Source organism: Atta colombica, unplaced genomic scaffold, assembly GCF_001594045.1.
Source record: "Atta colombica isolate Treedump-2 unplaced genomic scaffold, Acol1.0 scaffold69, whole genome shotgun sequence".
NCBI classification, from domain to species: domain Eukaryota; kingdom Metazoa; phylum Arthropoda; class Insecta; order Hymenoptera; family Formicidae; genus Atta; species Atta colombica.
Genome location: NW_017259560.1, coordinates 744,705 through 759,173, shown reverse-complemented (window position 1 = coordinate 759,173; position 14,469 = coordinate 744,705). Strand labels below are relative to the sequence as shown.

The window sequence follows — 14,469 nt, the reverse complement described above, 5'->3', positions numbered from 1 at the left end:
GTGACGAGCACATTGCTGCAGATTGCGATAATGCATGACGTAACGCTTTTTATCATGTCGTGAGAAGCTTCTTCTCTTGCTTGTCGGGTAATTTCTCGCACGTTGGACAAAACGGTAAATCGGAGTGCGCATCGGAAATGCAGATACTCCAAATCAACCTCGAAAACGTAATCTATCGATGAATCTAACGTGACATTCATAACATCAAAATTGTTTACGTCGTTGACCCAGCGAAAATGACAATGGTTGATCATTGTCTAACCGTATAAATTGACGTCATAGTATATCAGGCATAGTATATCAGTACGTCGACAATTTCATTGGATACGACTGCATGTACTTATTGTACGGCTCTTGCATATCTGTTGGAACATTGGCTCAGACCCTCGCGTATATCGCGCTCGATAAACATTATCATGTCGATGTCTGTGAGTAATTCGAAATTGATGCGAGTATGTTTCAATATTGCGTCTCAAAACCTGGTAGTGTATAATAATACACGGGGTCGAATCCATAACTTGTGATGCAACTAAAATTTTCAAAGACAACAACAATACATCTGTTTTTAAATACAGGTCGCTTTATTCGCCGAGAGTTCGAATGGAAAATAGCTGCTATACATTCACGGCGTGCGCATAATATGGATACGCTTTCGGATACAGTACCACCAATGAGCTACAAAAAGATTCGCATGATGGTAACTCAGCTTCCTTCAATTTTTCAACGCAGTCAACATATACTCATATGAAATACCGCGTTAATAAATCGAAATTTTCTGCGGATAAATTAAAAAATTCATGTATTATCCGTAGTTTATCTTTATCGAGATACGATGCCAATTTTTCTAAACTTGAGACAAGAAATTTAAACGATTCAATAAAATGTAATTTTATATTATATAAGTTTTTTTTATCATTTTCATCTTTGGTGCCGTCAACGTATTTGGTAAACGAAATGGATTTTTCTTTCGGTATTGGTAATAAATCTATACATTCTTCGTAAGTAGTGACTATTTTGATGAAATGTGAAATGCGTCGTATCCCGATAAATTATGAAAAACTATGAGAATGCAATGCGAATCTTTGTAATTTAAGTTGCAATTTGAATGCGCGAGGTCTCTATATCACCCGATGAGATGACAATAATCGCGTATGTCATCTTTTGCGAACGGCTTCTCACACACGTGACAGTACGTAGCGCTGTTACATTTTATTCAATCGTCTCGTGTAAAATCTGTCATGGAAACGTTAGCCGATAAAATAGTTTTGACGTTATGTGCTAAATTTTTTAGTTCTTCGGCGAACCGTGTTATGCAATCGTTATCGCGATAAAACCGGTATTTCAACAGCGAGTCATCGTATGAGCAATGAACATAATATTAAAAACTTGATGATGTTGATATGTGTAGCTTAATGTCCATATCTCCCTTTTCCATTTTTTCCAGAGTGCATTTCAAAATGGGACGCGCTTCTTTCTGCAGTAATTGCTGAAACTTAATCCTCTGTTGTTCTCACTAGGCAGCCTGATCGCACAGTTGTTAAATTTTCCACTGCTGTGTGAATCTCCAATTTTGCGATAGATCGTAAGCATCTAAAAAAAAATTATTTTTATAAAGAACATTTTTTTATTACAAAAAAAATTTTTTTCTTAATTTTTAATTAAATATATACACACCGATTGCAAAAGTATTTTATGCTCATTTTTGTTGATTTGCGAGGTGGGATAGATCCTTGATCAACAAAATGTCTCACGTTATTATTTTGCGGATCCTGCACATACAAATAGATTGACGTGCTTGCTTCTCTTTGTATCGATGAGCCGTAATGGAAGGATCATTCCGGCGTTTTTTAGCTGGGTGTAGAGCGGCAATCACCGATCATGCGAAGCACGCGTTGCCTAGAGATTGCACTCTCTTGATTTTAATTTCTCGTGGGAATTCGATGTGACATCCCGCGTGTAGAGGATTGTACTTATTTATGTTTGCTGTTAAATTCAGTATACATGACAGCATCCACCCACTCGAGCTCCTGGAATTCCTCCAGCGATATCAGGATAGATTCGAATCTACGCGTATCATTCGTGTAAATCGGATAAACGGAGAGTTTATAATTTCTGGTACTCACACTTTTATTTGTATGTTTATCGCCTGATTCATCGCACAAATTCACATTAAACATTGTATTTATCTTAATATAATGTTTCTGAATGAACATTTTGCACACTATTTTTTTCGCATCTTCGAGGAATTGGCAAAGTTCGATGTGTTCAAAGTTTTATCATAGCACAGGCTGCCAATATACGGCTTTCGAACGTCGTATCAATCTCGCGCCATCGAAGTCCCGCGCTATACCGGGCACCCACTTACACGAAACATCCACGCATCGTATCTTTCAAATTCTCGAGTCGCGCGATACAAGTGATCAATGATTTAATTCCAGTCGATAATCGCGGACGCTTAATTCAATTCTGTTTCTCCAGTGATTCGATGAAATTATCGCAACGCTGTTCCTATGCAAGAAACTCTTCTCGCGTATTCAATTGAGCGGCTTGCGCTATGAGATCACGCTTCATTTGATCAATATTGTCTCTGAATTGTTGCTCGATTACTGATAAAATGAATTTCCAGAGAAAAAAATCTTTTTGTTCTATATAGTATGGAAAGATGCATCATTTAGTTTGCTGCACGTTTTAACATGTTTGAACATGTTTTAACAAATTTTAACGTGTTTCTAAAGGGGCGATTTTTTATTGCAGTCGTAAAGATAGACCAAAAAAAATTTTAAAAAGAGAATGGGAACAGAGACTGTCGATTCCCAAAGATAAAAAAAAGGTTTGATATCAAAATGCATTCTTGTGATGTCATTGCGTAGTTTAACGTATGCTAGATAAAAGTTACAGTGAAAAATTAATTCGCATATTTCTGAAGATAAACAAAATTCCAGAATGAATACACTGTCTAAAATTCATTTTTAAAAAGAGAATAGGAGCAGACAGACTTTATTATTGTCATTGGCATTGATTCTTTAGATAAAAAAGATTCGATATTGTTAGAGTGCATTCTTATGATATGTGTTAATTTGGTATCCTTGGACCACGTTGCAACTTCTTCAAAGTATGTAATGTATATAAAAAATGTCCCCTCCATTTTAGGGTGGGTAAAAAAAAATGTGGAAGGGAACACTATTTAAAAGAAGAACTCCGCAATGTTATCGCATCAATTGTTCAGAGAGCTTCAATGGAGTTACAGCTACTGCTAATTATAAGTTCTCCGAGAAAATAAAATATCTCAAGCTATTACGTTCCAATTCAGGCGTGCAAGAAACAGTAAGTTTATTTAATTTTATAAAATATTTGCTTACGTATTATATATTTTTGTAAGATCTATTTACATGTTTTCTTTTTTTCTACAGCATTTTCTCAAACATCGTCTAGGATATCTTCGAAATCTCGCTACATGCCGTATCTCGATGAGGAAATATGCATTGACATCTACAGCGTACAAATTCCTGGATATTGGAATCGTTGTGAGATCTACATTTCATGTGCAAATTGCGATTGGCGATAATCAAGGCAATCACATGTTCATACCTCATGCGAGAGGTATGAACATGTGATTGCCTTGCAAATATCGAGCGATTAATGTAGTCAGTCCCATTATCATTATCGATTCAAAATCTAAATGTGGAACTTGTTAAAATATATGATACGAATAACGAAATGAAATTAACATTAAATGGCATGTTTATACATTAAACCAACAATTGTGCTTTTCTTATTTGAGCTTAAGCAATGTATTGAACATGTATTCTATGAAATGAGTCAATATATGCATGATGTTAGTAAGAAATTCGAATATTTTGTGTCATTTTTAAGTAATACAAAATTGTATTAAAAGCTGCAAACACTTTGCTACAAAATTTATGACAAAAATTCTTATAGAATGTGAACTAATAGTCTATGATATATATAATATTTAGATTATATTACACATATTATACATACTGCATTACATGATAAATAAATGTATGTTAAAAAATATATTTTTTTCTTCTAAAATTATTTTAGCTCTAGTATTTTCGCCACTTTTTCTTCATATCTTCATATTTTCATATCTTCTTCATATCTTCGTAGTATTGAATTAGTCAATAAGAAAGCGCGCTTGACCATTTGTATTACATTGATAAAAAAAAATATTATTATAATTAGTGTTACTAAGTTATATTATTAAAAATTCATAAAAATATTATCATAATAATATTATCATAGTTTTTAAGTCGTATCATTAAAAATTGTAAATACCATATCTATTTAATTAAATCACGTGCAAGAAGAAAACAACATGGGAGAGAGCGCAACTGGAGAAAGAGAGAGCACAAATAATAAGTATAGGATTGCAAGTGGAAGAGAGAGAAACAATGGATGGAGAAAGAGGACAATAGATTAAAGAGAAAACAGGTGAGAGAGAGAGAGAAGGAAAACTTTTCCTCCTTTATCATGGACCCCGGTGACGTGCTTCCTCCTTCCCAACGTCTGTGAAGCACTTCCCTCTCCCTGATTCCCTCACACACACACACACACACACACACACACACACACACACATGTATACGCACTAACTAGTGGGTTAGAACCTATATCTACTAAATATAATATGTGGAATACTGTGGCAAGCATTTCTTATTCATCTTTTCATATCGTTTCTCGTTGTTGGCGGATTTCAAAAAATAATATTTTTAAGATAGCTTCACAAATAAAAATCTACAGGTATAAGGTCTGGAGATCTTGGAGGCCCGGCGACGTATTCACTGCGATCAATTCATCGAGGTGCACAGTGTGTATTTAGAAAGTTTTACAATGCGAGAATAATGCGGTGGTGCTCATGTTGAATCCACATCTTTAATCGCGTGTCGAGGTTAACATTTGGTGATAGCCTCGGCAGTCTTTTGAATCAAATGTAAATAATTTTCTCTGGTAACGGTACGATTAAAAAAATAAGGACTAATGATCTGTTCAAAATTTTAGAATTTAAAATTCCGCATCCTATATTTAAAGACTAGCGATGTTGATTGTCAACATCGCTTGTCGGAACTATCTTGGATTTTGCGTCGACTAATAATGACTATTGTGTCGGTTTAATGTACCATTGCTATAAAATGTTGTTTCATTATTAAACATAACGAAATTGAAGAAACCAGAAATTTGATTTGCAGCCCATCGGCAATTCAACTTTCTGCCTTCAATCGTTTTCGTTTAAGGCCTGAACTAATGTAATATGATAAGGATGGTATCTAAAGGATTTCAGAATTCTACGTGCTGTTGATCTTACAGGCACTCCTAATTGACTCTATTTTTACGCCTATAAGTTCAGCTATTTATCGTAGCAAGGCGCTGTAACACAAGCACGAATCCATGTACATGTGCTCGCCTTCGACGAACCTGTGTATGGGGCTACCGGTTTCGTCAGGTCGCCATCTGATTCTGTGTTGCCACCGTCAACGCAGAGTTCTCAGCTAAGTATTCAGAAGCCTTAATAAAAGAACTTTTTTTTTATGGTGTTTTAAATAGTTTTTGAGCTACGAAGACATGTAATGAAAAATAAATGCTTTTATTTAATTTAAAAAAAAACTCAAAGTGACCTTGCCCTAATCTTGACAATGCCACCCAAGATCAAATCAATGATACCATCTTATGTCCCTTTTAAAGTAACAAACTTTTTTTCTTTAAAATAGTATTCAAGAGATATTTGGTGATCAAAAATAAAATGGCACACCCTGTGTATATATAATATATACAGGATGTTTGATAATTAACAATAAAACTCTCTTATAGTGAAAAGTAACGTATTGACGTCGAAATTTTTTTTTGCGTGCCATTTTGTTATTATGTAAAATTGTGACTTCATCTCATACTTATCAAAATTGTAACAATCGGAGACAAGTTATTCTGGAATTTTATATATAAAAGCATATTTTTCACTACTTTCAATAGCTGTTAAATTGTGTGTTTCCTGCCGAAAAGTCTTCACTTTACTTTTTATGATTATTTATTGATGACTATCAGGGGAGATAAAAAGAATCTTCTTCAAATTTCACAACTTTTTAAAGATCTCATCATTTCGTTTCATTCAATTTTTTTTTATTTACAAATGACACGCATGAAAAATCAACGTGTCATTTCTCGCTTATGACGTCACGATTTCAACATCATCGCGACTAGTCAGGAGCCTTAAGTACCCAGCAAATAAGAATGGATTGAAATGGATTCAGATTTTTAGAAATATGAATTCATGAATGTTAAAATGAATCTTTTTTAATCTTGAATGCATTTTTATTCATTTATAGAAATTGGATAGAACATATTTCCATGCCTTTCAATCTAAAAATAATATTAGCATTTTCTGTGTGCATCGTGGATACTACTCAATTCAAAATTGTGAATAGGAAGTACAGTTTTTTAGTTCATTTAAAAATAATATCAGCAATTTTTGTACGTGAATACTGCTCAATTCAATATTCTGAATATGAAATGCAGTTTTCCAATCTAATTGAAGAATAAAAAAAGTTTTTATTTAAAAATGGACCATAAATGCTACTTAAATTATTCAAAATTATAAATAGGAAATTTTTCGTCTTAATCCAACTAAATTGAAAAAAGTTGTAATGTAAAAATAATTGAGCTATGTTCTTTTGTTTCTTCTTAATTAAAAGTAAAATGATTGATCGAGGTGAACACTCACAAACCAAGTTGAACACAGCTCGAATATTTGCTAATCACGGCGCGCGACATCGGCCAAGCGAGGTTAGATTATCCGACACTTACCTAATGTTGTTTCATAGTAATGTAAATTTACACTTTGTAAATTGTTTATACTGTATTATATCTGTTAATGATGATATTTTTATTATATCTATACAATTTCATTACTTTCATTAATTTAGCTGTAATTGAAGTAGAAAATGAATAACACATTTATCAATTGAAGAAATGATATAGCGGTTAACGTAGAAGATTCATACATAATCCAGAGATCCCAGGTTCGAATCCTATTGAGATGCGTTTTTTAATATCAATTTGATAGTTAATTTCAGATATACTTATTATAAATATCTTAGGAATAGAATTTGTAACCCTTAAATATGAATGTTTTTTTTTTTTTCGAATATTAAACTAGTGCTAGCTCGGATACAATCCATTCAATCTATTTTCATGGATTTAAAGTACGCATTAAAAAATTTTAATCCATTTTAATCCATTCTCGTTTGTTGGATACTTTTCGAGTTATATGGCTTGAAAGTTATATCACCGCACTGGATTGTGTTCCAAAATTCAACTCTATCAACTCTAGTATCATTTTATGTTTTTTTGTCACCAAATGTTGAATAAAGATAAAAGATATTCGGAATTGACAGAATTAAGTTTTGGAATGCATCTCTGAGAAAAAACGAAATAGTAGTGGCAACTATAAATTTGACAACTTTTGCAATTTAAATATCTAAAGTTTTACAAAATAATAGCAACTAAAGTACTGAATATTATTACATACGCGTAATGAAAGGCACATTCGTGAAACTTTTGCGAACTTCTCTTATATAGACTCGCATGGGAATAAATATAATATTACAGCTTAGAAAAAGAGAACATTTTTTATTGACAGATATCAAAGACTCAGAACAGAGTCAAAGACAACAGAACATAAAACACGAAATCGTCAGGGGGAAGATCTTTTTCTATCTTCACGAGCCATAACGGTCTGGCACTCGATTCAAGGGAAGTTCTAGTGCGCAACAATATTACAAAAAATATAGTCACTGTAACAATAATGTAAATTTACACTTTGTAAATTGTTTATACTTTATTATATCTGTTAATGATGATATTTTTATTTATTATCTATACAATTTCATTACTAATTTAGCTGGTTGTAATTGAAGTAGAGAATGAATAACACATTTATTTGATAATTATAATTGAAGAAGTGATATAACGGTTAACGTAGAAAATTCATACATAATCCAGAGATCCCAGGTTCGAATCCTATTGAGATGCGTTTTTTAATATCAATTTGATAGTTAATTTTAATTTTTGATAATTAATAATGTAGATATTATTACTTAGTAAGTGAAATAGTGACTCAACTACATTAAGTTAGTCACTTGGACTTTATGCAAATAGATATAACAATTACATTTTTCCAGTTTAGACAAAAAATTTTTTTTTAATAAAGCACTCTATATCATAGTAACTAATTAATAATTGTTGAGACTTTAACTTTAAGGAATACATTCAAAACTTTTTCTCTGAAGTCACTCAGAATAAACAGTACACGGCATTGTCATCAGAGGGACATAGCAGAAGTCAGTTTCTTCTAAGAAAAAAAACTATTTGCAGTTTACAATACAAAGCGCAAGTATTGGATTCGAATTTAGAAAATAAAGGAAAAATGCACACAAAAATTTGTAATTATGTATTATAAAATTTTAATAAGAACAATAAGTACACAGATAGCTAAATCTGAAGAGCTAGATTTTGAGCAGAGTCTGTTACTAATTTTTAATTACAGAAGGCAATAAATTGTACACAGAGTTTGTACTGTACTCAGATAATTGTACGAGGACTGTTTGATAAATAGGGAAGAAACCACTTTTAAAAAAAATTTTTTTTTTATTTCTCTACATAATCTCCTTTCAGCTCGATACATTTAGCCCAACGATATTCCAACATTTTTATACCGTTTAAAAAATATGATTGGTCGAACTCCTTAAAATAGGCCTCTGTTTCGGCGATGACTTCCTCATTTGATGCAAAGCGCTTTCCGCCAAACCATTTTTTTCATGTTTGGAAATAAATAGAAATCGCAAGGGGCCAAATCTGGAGAAGGGTGGATGAGACAACAATTCGTAGCGTAATTCGATCAGTTTTGCCATAGCGATTGCGGACGAATAAGCTGGTGCGTTATCATGGTGAAAGAGCACTTTTTTTTCGCTAAATGAGGCCGTTTTTTTTCAGTGTCGAATCAGTCCAATAAATCAGCATACTGTCCCGTGATTGTCCTTCCCTTCTCCAAAGTCGATGAAAATGATGCCTCGCGAATCCAAAAAAACGATGGCCATGATCTTTCCGGCCGATGAAACCGTTTTTGCCTTCTTTGGAGCAGATTTGCCGGATTTAGCCCACTGTTTAGACTGTTCTTTCGTTTCTGGTGTATAATGGTGGATCCATGTTTCGTCAACAGTGACGAAACATGGATCCACCATTACGCCGCAGAAATTCTTTCGGATTGCGCTTAAACATGCCAAACAGTGCTTTGAAGTTGTCATGCGATTCCGTTTTTGTTGTTTTGATTCCGTTTTCCACTGTGAGCAAACGCGGCATCCTATCTCCCATCTCGCCGATAGCTTTTTCATGCCCAATGTTTCGTGTAGGACATTTTGTATGAGTTCAGTTGAGATCTTTACAATGTTAGCAATCTCTCTGATCTTCATCCGGCGGACTGCTAACATGATATCATAGATTTTGTTGACCATATCCTCCGTAGTCACCTCAATCGAACGACCTGGGCGCTCTTCATCAAAAATAGTTGTTCGGTCACGCTTAAATTCGTTGTATCAATATCTTATGGTAGTCATCGAAGATGCGTTGTCCTTATATATGGCATGCAACTTTTCTTTGATTTCTTCACACGTCTTCCAAAAACAGGAATCGAATGCAGACCGATATTGCTCTTTCTCCACGATGCACAAACTCGTCAACTTTCAATTGTTATAAAAACTAAATTAACCAGTACAGCTGTCTGAAATTTTTACTTGCGTCGTTCAAAAAATGGCGTTATACGATGGTATACAGACTTTTAGTCAGAGGCGCCCTCAGTCGTCAAATACGGTACTTATTAAACAACCCTCGTATACTATACGTATATTACTGTTAGCAAACTGTTGTCAAAAATATGACAAAGCCTGCTGACAAGCTATGCCAGCAAATTGGCAGCAAATAGAAACCGAACAGAATCTGCTGTACAACCTGATAGCAGATTGCGAACAGAAACTGAGCAAAATCTGCCATTTTCATATACTCGTCAAGAGATGGATTTGATTCTCAAGAAAACGAAGAAAACGTCCAGAAATCTTATAAGAATTGGCATATGTAAATGAAATAGGCAAATCTCTTAGAGATTCCCAAGCTCTTTCAAAGTGTGCTTTCTGATTCTCCAAATATTTTTTGGACTATTTTAACTTTCTCATATATTTTGAAATGTGGAATTAATCAATAATATTTTAGCAATAAAATTTTTATTGATTGTGTCCAGTTTTCAGTATTTTTTTTTTAGTATATATAAATATACAATTATGTATAATTATATATAACTGTTTATATATACGCAAAATTTCTTATAAGAAACCAAGTGGTTTGAAATAAAAACAACAGATCTTGTTCGGTTTCTACTGCCAATTTGCTATCAAATTTTGTCAGCAGATTCTGTTTGATTTCTGCTGCCGTCTGTTTGCATAGAATGTTAACAGGTTCTATCGGTAGAACAGAATGCGACATCTTGTGATTAGTTGCTAACGACAGTTGTGACCAATCTGCTAATATCTTCTGATTAAATCTGCTAATATCTTCTGATTAAATTTGCTACCAATCTGTCGATATACTGCTAACATTTTGTTATCTAGAGTAAAGTAAATAAACTAAAAAAATATAGTAATATAGTAATATTGTCATTTATAATATTACTATATGATTAATGTTATTATATTTTCTTAGTTTATATAATTTAGTATTCTTATTAGAATTATATTTATAATATAATATATATAATTGAGGCGCTATTTAATTATAAATTTATAGTTACTGATACAACTTTTTTCTGTGAATGTGGCGTTAACATTACCCAAGGTATCCGATTGATGATTAAAACCTCTTCCAATATTCATAATTATGACATTTGTCAAGATTAAGGCTATTGGAGGTTCCTCTTATTCTTATTTTTACGTAATTGCAATCTTTTTCCTTTCTTATGTTATTTCTTTATAATTTTTTTACACTAACATTTAAAATGAGGATTTTTTTCAATATGATGCGATTTTGGCAATGAAGAAATTTGTTACTTAAGAGGGTATTTTAGTGAAACAAAAAATCGATTTTTTTTATATATTTCGCAAGTATTTAGCATAAAAATTATCTGTAAAAGGAATTAGTTTAATTTGCAAAATTAACAAAGTTATAGAATCTGATAGGGTCTCCGGCACGCAGCCCGAGTCGAATATAAAGTCGAATATAAAGCAGTGTTAATTGACATTTTTATTTCGGTTAAGGTTGAAAAATCTTGGAAGACCGTATACATTTGGAATGTGGTCTTTCTAAAGAATCTGTCTAACGATTAAGTTTGATCTTCCTGTGATGGAGCATTTGTTTTCTCAGCTTAGTGTGACTTTAAACGTTGAGACGAGCGGACGTAAATTATTTATTTACACACGTCATATTAAAAATGGATAATAAAGATGAAAAATTTAATCAAGTTCATATATATCATATCAATTTTAAAAGTTATGATTGTAATGGGAATGGTCAGCAAGCAGAAATTGTACGCAAACTCCTGGGAAGCTCACTTGGAGTGGCGCTCTACTGACTTCGCTGGAGAAGAGAAAGCAAATCATAGAGAAGAAAAAGGATTTCTGCAACATTTTTACGAAAAGGAAGGTTTCCTTTATAGCTCCAGAGTAGCTGATTAATCGTAAGTAAAATTATCTCTATATAGCAAGCAAAAAACTTTAAACGCGTTTTTCTCAAAATCATTTTTTTTTCAAATTGACTGCCATGATATCTCGAAAATCAGTTAACCAATCGAGTTCAACATGTGCACATATCATCAGCATATATATGGTTAGTCCCTATCACGATCAAGTCGAAATATATTTTTTATAATTTTTACAACCATTTTGGTGAAAAAAATTTAATTTTTGACATGACGTCATTTTCAAAATTTTTACAATAGCATTTTTTTTCGTTCTAGTATCCGTCAAACTTATTCTAATTAAGAATTTTTTTGGTGTTTTAGTCTCAGATGAGCAGAGGAACTGAAATCGTGGCAGCTGGACCATTTTTTTTCATTACTTTGTTTATTTATATATCGGATACTGATAATTACTTTTTAATAAAACAATTCTAAAATATATTTCAAATATGTATAAATATGTAGGAAAAAACTCTATCTAAAAAAATTTTATATTTTTAAAAAATTCGCAAAAATAGCATAAAACTTCGACTTTTGGATTAGAATACCCTTTTAAATCATCATCATACCAATATTCCTTATTTAAAATATTATAATAATGCAAAAATTTATTTAAATTACTTAAGAAAAAAAATTATTATATGCTGTTAAAAACTTAAGAATATATTTTTCATAATTTCTGAAGCACATGATAATTTTAAGAAGTAATTTAAGAAGTTTTTATATGAAACAAAACACTTTCGTAGATTTACATTTTTACATAATAAATGGAATAAAAATGTAAGAAATGTAAAAAATATAATGTAGGCAACGTGCGATTTAGATTGTGGATTTAGGAAATTACATCATATACGATTTAAAATTATATTATGGTGTGATTTAGAAAACTAGAGCATTTTTAAAACTTTTATTTATTTAATCTATAAAAATGCAAAGCAAACTTTAACTCTATTAATTTAATTTTAATAATATTCTAATTACGCGACAAATATCAAAACTTAGACTATTTAATTTACATTTTCTGTAGTTCTGTTATGAAATACGTAGAAAAATAGCAACTATTATAATTGTTTATTTATGTAAATAAACTTTTTTTATTTATTTTTTATTTATTTTTTATTTATGTAAATAAACACTTCTATTGTGCTTCATGTCACAAGTATAATGGAGTAGCGTTGCTACAAGTATAATGGAGTATCGTTGCTACAAGTATAATGGAGTAATGTTCTTAAATAATCATAAGAAAGTATGTAAATACAATAATTGAATTTTTAAGCGAGATAGTGCAATTTATTATAGGAGCTGCGATTTCGATAACTTTATCTTAATTCGGAATGCGATTGTGATAATGCATTCAAACATTGCTGCAAGTGTCACAATTATCATAAATTTGAAGAAAATGTGCATTAATTTTAAAGGATTTTCAAGAGATGGCGTAACTAATACTACTTGCATCGGGTCATATTATTGTTACCTTCATGTTCAAAGCATCATCATGTGACTTTAGTTTTCAGTATGTATCATTTTCCCGAAGTATAATATTGTTTTTTTGAGCATTGAATATGTCGAATTTTATGTCAATAAAACGCAATTTGCGGGAAACTTTGCTTTTTTAATTTGAAGAAAAGTGTTGCTGAAAGTCAACGAATGCTGTCGGAAGCGTATGATGAATTATACTCCATCAATTTCATCACGTGAGTACTGGACGCTATAAAAAAGGTAATTTTGACTCGGAAGACAAGGAACGGTCAAAAAAGTTTGAAGATGAAGAAGTGGAAGTTTTACGTGATCAAGACCTGAGAAATGCAAGAATTTGCAGAATCATTAAATGTTGATCAACGATTTCCATTCCAAAGGCCATTCCAAAAGGCCATTGAAATGATTCAAAAGCAAGGAAATTGGGTGCTGTACGAGTTGAAGCCGAGAGACGTTGAAAGGCGCAAAATGACCTGTGAATTGATGCTTCAAAAACATAGAAGAAAAAGTTTTTTGCATCTTATCGTGATGGGTGATGAAAAATGGATACTCTATGATAATCTGAAGCGCAAAAAATCATAGTGCAAGCCAGGCGAACTATCAATCTCGGTAAAGCCGAATATTCAGGCGCCAAGCTCATGCTCTGTATTTGATGGGATCAGCTAGGTGTAGCATATGAGCTCCAACCCAATGAAATCATCATTGGGGAACACTACAATAACAATTGATGCTGAGTCGAGCATTGAAGCAAAAACGGCCAGATTATGTGAAAAGACACGACAAAGTGATTTTCCACGACAATGCTCGACTACATGTTGCGAAACCGGTCAAGGAAACTTAACTGGAATGTTCTATCACCCGCCATATTCTCCAGATATTCCATTCGTCGCTTCTATTCTCACGAAGATATCAAAAATAAGTCGATTCGTGGAACTTTAAAAGATGTGTTGTTTTTTCGACGTAGAATCCTATTACCTGGAAGATAAGAAAAAATAGTAGCTAGCGATGGACAATATTTTGAATGATCAATTTGTAATCATTTTTTTACAATAAAGCCGTATTTTTATCAAAAAATCTCTGAAAATTAATGCACATTCCCAATATAATGTTACAAATTATGATTTTTTAAATATAATCCAGGAAAAAATGTTATATAAATGAACATATTTTACATATAATTGTATATAAAATATGTCAATTTTTTATATAATTATATAGTTATATAATTATATAATTATTATGAATTATGAATCTAAACTATTA

The 14,469-nt window shown here is 32.1% G+C and overlaps 2 protein-coding genes across 10 annotated transcripts in view; one reads left to right on the top strand and one right to left on the bottom strand.

Annotated features, from left to right (window-relative positions):
* LOC108692306 (G protein-activated inward rectifier potassium channel 3-like) overlaps positions 1–14,469 on the bottom strand; it is a 73,723-nt gene that overhangs the window by 36,346 nt on the left and 22,908 nt on the right. The window lies entirely within an intron of this gene.
* LOC108692310 lies at positions 2,042–3,736 on the top strand. Its single transcript, XM_018200504.1, has 3 exons — positions 2,042–2,115; positions 3,151–3,324; positions 3,411–3,736. Exons 2-3 carry the CDS (start codon positions 3,166–3,168, stop codon positions 3,612–3,614), a joined length of 363 nt encoding a protein of 120 aa, XP_018055993.1. The 5' UTR covers positions 2,042–2,115; positions 3,151–3,165; the 3' UTR covers positions 3,615–3,736.